We start from the raw sequence: 3850 nt of genomic DNA, 5'->3' as shown, positions 1-3850 counted from the left end.
TATTTGTGAATTATTATTCAAATATTGACTAATTAGGCTTAAAAGATTCGTCTCGCAAAGTACAACAAAACTGTGCAATTAGTTTTTGATTTCGTCTACATTCAGTACTCCATGCATGTACCGCAAGTTTGATGTGATAGGAAATCTTCTTTTTGCATAGTATTAAAGTTGGGATTTTGGAGTGAACTAAGGGGGTGTTTGGCAGGGAGGGGCTAAATTTTAGCCCCTGTCACATCGGATGTTTGGACACTAATTAGGAGTATTAAACATAGTCTAATTACAAAACTAATTGCACAACCCCTAGGCTAAATCGCGAGACGAATCTATTAAGCCTAATTAGTCCATGATTTGACAATGTGGTGCTACAGTAACCATTCGCTAATGATGGATTAATTAGGCTTAATAGATTCGTCTCGCGATTTAGCCTATGGGTTCTGCTATTAGTTTTTTAATTAGCTCATATTTAGTCCTCCTAATTAGCATCTGAACGTGTGATGTGACAGGGCTAAAGTTTAGCCCCTGACATCCAAACGCCCCCTAAACATGGTCCTATCCGTGATCCTCCCCGTGGTAACCCGGGAGTCGATTTCCTTGTGGAGACGGAGGTAAACGCAGCTGCCTGAACCCTGCACGCGGATGCATATAAACTCTCAACTGTTGCCCTTTTATAGAGCTCGCGGTGACCTAGGCTTGGGAAGGCCCGTTGTCGCAGGAAGGTGGGTTGCCTTCCTCGCCTTGATCTGGTGGCGTGGATGTTGATTGACTGCATCTGATACTCTTCTTTGTGCCAGCTGCAGGGAGCGTCTTGGATTGGGTCAGCGGGATCTAAGGGTGAGTTTGTCCGACGACTGACTTTTCCATGTGCTAATGTGCTAGCTGTTGTGTCTTTCATCAGTGGGAAAACAGAGTTATTACATCTTGTGCTTTTTCTTGTGCCTGCAGCAATCTTCGTGGGTTTGAGCAGCAAGTTCTCAGGGTAAGTTTGTCCCTTTTCTGTGTTTTTCTGGTGAACCTATTATGTTGCCTTGCTTGCTCTTTGGAACATGGGTGCCTTATTTGCCCTTTGGCATAGTGTTTCTTATCTCAAGAGTTGGTTGTCTAGGTTTCCTGTGTGATTAGCATCTGAGTTGCTTATGTTCTTGGACACACACCATGGTTATTGCCTTTTAGTCTATCTGCAGGGGGCTGCTGTGTGATGTGGTGTTGATGTTCCTGCTTTGCTCTGCATAGGGTAAAAGCTTCATCTTTCATTACTAGATCTGTGATGTGGTATTGCTAGATCTGCTTATCATGCTTTGCAAATTGAAATGATATATGTATGTTTATGAAGAAAATTGGCTCCCACCACCAGATACATTCTTATGAACCCATGCTTGCTTTCCTCCCGGTTCTTTCTATCTAATGTGTGGTAATGAACTTCCTAGCATTGGATGCACAAACAATAGATGGTTAAAGATGGGGACTGGGGACCAGGATCAGCACAGTGCACCTTTCTAAGCAGCAAAATTTGCTTTGTCATATATGTGTGCATGCCAAAAAAAATCTGATGGGTGAAGCAGGGGGGCATATATGGACTGGCTGCAGAAAGATCATGTTAGAGATTGCTTTGAGTTCATGTTCGAGATTGCTTTGATTATATGTTAAGAGATTGAACTTGAACACTAGCTTCTGCTTAGCAGGTAGCACGATTCTTTGCATTTCCTTCGCTATCATTTACAACGCATTCCTTTCACGCATTGTAACCGTTTTGGATCAGATCACAGATGAACAGGAGGACCTCCAAGAAGACCAAGGTGACGCCGGCCGCAGCCCCATCGACGTCTTCGCCAAGGAAAAATACTGCCACGGGGAGGAAAGGCGATGACGAAGAGATGGAGAAGAACATTTGGTTAGATCCGGATGCTCTCTCCGTCGACTGTGGCATCTGCTTCATGCCTTTCGAGGCTGAGGCCGCACTTCATGAGCTCCATCATTACGGTGATGTTTCAATTATTTGGTTTGTACGGTGGTGTATCATAACCCTTACTGTTCTAATCTCTAATCTCTTCAGTGCAACAACGGCCACGTCGCATGCGCGAAGTGCTGCATCCGCCTCAACCGAAAGTGTTGTTCTTGCGACGAGCCCATCGGCGATCCGCCTCAACCGAAAGTGTTGGTCTTGTGACGAGCCCATCGGCGACGTTCGGTGCCGCCCAGTGGAGAATATCCTCGGAGAGATGAACACGATCTGCAAGTTCAGGAAGTATGGCTGCGGCGAGACCATCAAGTACATCGACAAGCGGAAGCACGAGGAGACCTGCCCCCGCGCGCCGTACTACTGCCCCGTCGGCGGCTGCAGCTACCGCGGCTTGCTGCTGTACAGGCACGTCCTCGACGACCACGCGGCCGCCGCCGCCTCCGTTGCCTACGGCCAGGCCACGACGGTGACGCTTCACAAGGGCGCGCCGTTCTGCGTGCTGGTGCAGGCCGGCATGGGGAGGGTGTTCCTGCTGCTCAACGGCGGCGGCGTACTGGCGGGGCGGTCACTGTCGCTGGTGTGCCTCGGCCCGCGCCCCGAGGGGAACGTCGAGATCAACTACAAGATGGAGGTGCGCGGCAGCGAGCCCGGCGCGCTCTCGCTGGCGGGGACGGTGCCGTGCATCCGGCTGCTCGAGGGCTACGAGGCCAAGAAGTTCCTCTTCGTGCCGGACGCGGACTGGGGGCCTTCCGGCACCGTCTCCGTCAGCATCCGCATCGGCTGACGAGGCCTCGGGTGGTGATTCCGTCCGGTCCCATTTCATAGTAGCTTTGTTTGTTGTTAGGTGTTTGTTGTTAGTGGCTATGAGCTCCTTATGAGCATGGTTTGGGGAGTTTTAGGCATGGTTTTGCTGCACTATAGATGCGGATGCCTGACTATGCTAAACTTTTGTAAAGAACTGGGTTGGGTAGTAGGCTTGTAGCCAGGAGCAAAGAGTTTGCAGGTGCTTTTGCTGATCGATCCGCCTCTGGGCTTGGTTTACCGTATGCTTGTTTAGCAACGAGTAAAGATATGTTGGTGTTGGATGGTTTTCTGTAGTAATGGAGAACTGAAAGGTACGATGGTACTATACTCTTATGTATTTTATGTACATGAATTCGTGCGGTACGTGACCATGTCAATTGGATTATTTGATGATTTTATCGTGGTTAGCAAGTGGGCGCCGTTACCGTCCTTGGATACGTCGTTTTTCGTTTTTGCGTTTTCCACAACCCGTTATGTGAACGTCTGATAGGTTTCGTCGTCGTCGGGATTCTGTCAATGTATGGAAGAGGAGTGGTGTGTGGCCTTGAAAGTGGCAAGGTCCCCACGCGATTGTGTGGGTACGAGGACGGTGGCGGCGTGGTACCATGGTGGAGCAGGCTTGGTTGCTACACTGCTTGCAACGAACTACGGCGGTCAGCATTACATGGCAGCGGTGGGTTGGCGTAGGATATCGTCGGGAACGGTGCTCGCGATGGCAGCGGTGGGTTTGGCGTGGGATATCGTCGGAAACGGTGCTCGCGATGCCCGCGGTGAAGTTGATTTATCCACGTAACCTCCCAGATTTTGGTTTGGGTCATGTGGAGCGTCATTTGAGATGTGTGGCGCTTATTGTTGGTTGTTATTTCGAGAGTAGTTATAATGTTAACTTTATCTGTTCCACGTGGATTTACTTCTACTTCTGTGCAGTTGCAGGATCGCAGCGTCCTGCGGTTATGGAATGGACTGCTGGGAGGGATCCCTCTTTTTTTTTCACTTTTTAGTTTGGCCCTTGTTTAGTTCACCCCTAACTCCGGCCCTGTTTGGGAAGGGCGTGTTAAAATTTAACAGGGTGTTAAACTTTAACACCCT

The 3850-nt window shown here is 49.1% G+C and overlaps 1 protein-coding gene across 1 annotated transcript; it reads left to right on the top strand.

The window, feature by feature from the left end:
• The first annotated feature begins 584 nt into the window (after nt 1-584).
• Nucleotides 585-3113, top strand: LOC101758147. The gene is made up of 4 exons (XM_004971544.2): nt 585-716; nt 792-831; nt 943-976; nt 1757-3113. The coding sequence occupies exon 4, from the start codon at nt 1764-1766 to the stop codon at nt 2739-2741; it is 978 nt and encodes a 325-aa protein (XP_004971601.1). The 5' UTR covers nt 585-716; nt 792-831; nt 943-976; nt 1757-1763; the 3' UTR covers nt 2742-3113.
• The last annotated feature ends 737 nt before the right edge of the window (nt 3114-3850 follow it).

The sequence above is a fragment of the Setaria italica genome, chromosome V, assembly GCF_000263155.2.
Source record: "Setaria italica strain Yugu1 chromosome V, Setaria_italica_v2.0, whole genome shotgun sequence".
Lineage (NCBI taxonomy): Eukaryota > Viridiplantae > Streptophyta > Magnoliopsida > Poales > Poaceae > Setaria > Setaria italica.
The sequence above is the reverse complement of the archived record's forward strand: the minus strand, read 5'-3'. Positions and strand labels throughout refer to the sequence as shown.

Bases quoted from the DNA above. Each gene is read 5' to 3' on its own strand.
- LOC101758147 (XM_004971544.2), top strand. From the start codon at position 1,764: ATGAACAGGAGGACCTCCAAGAAGACCAAGGTGACGCCGGCCGCAGCC.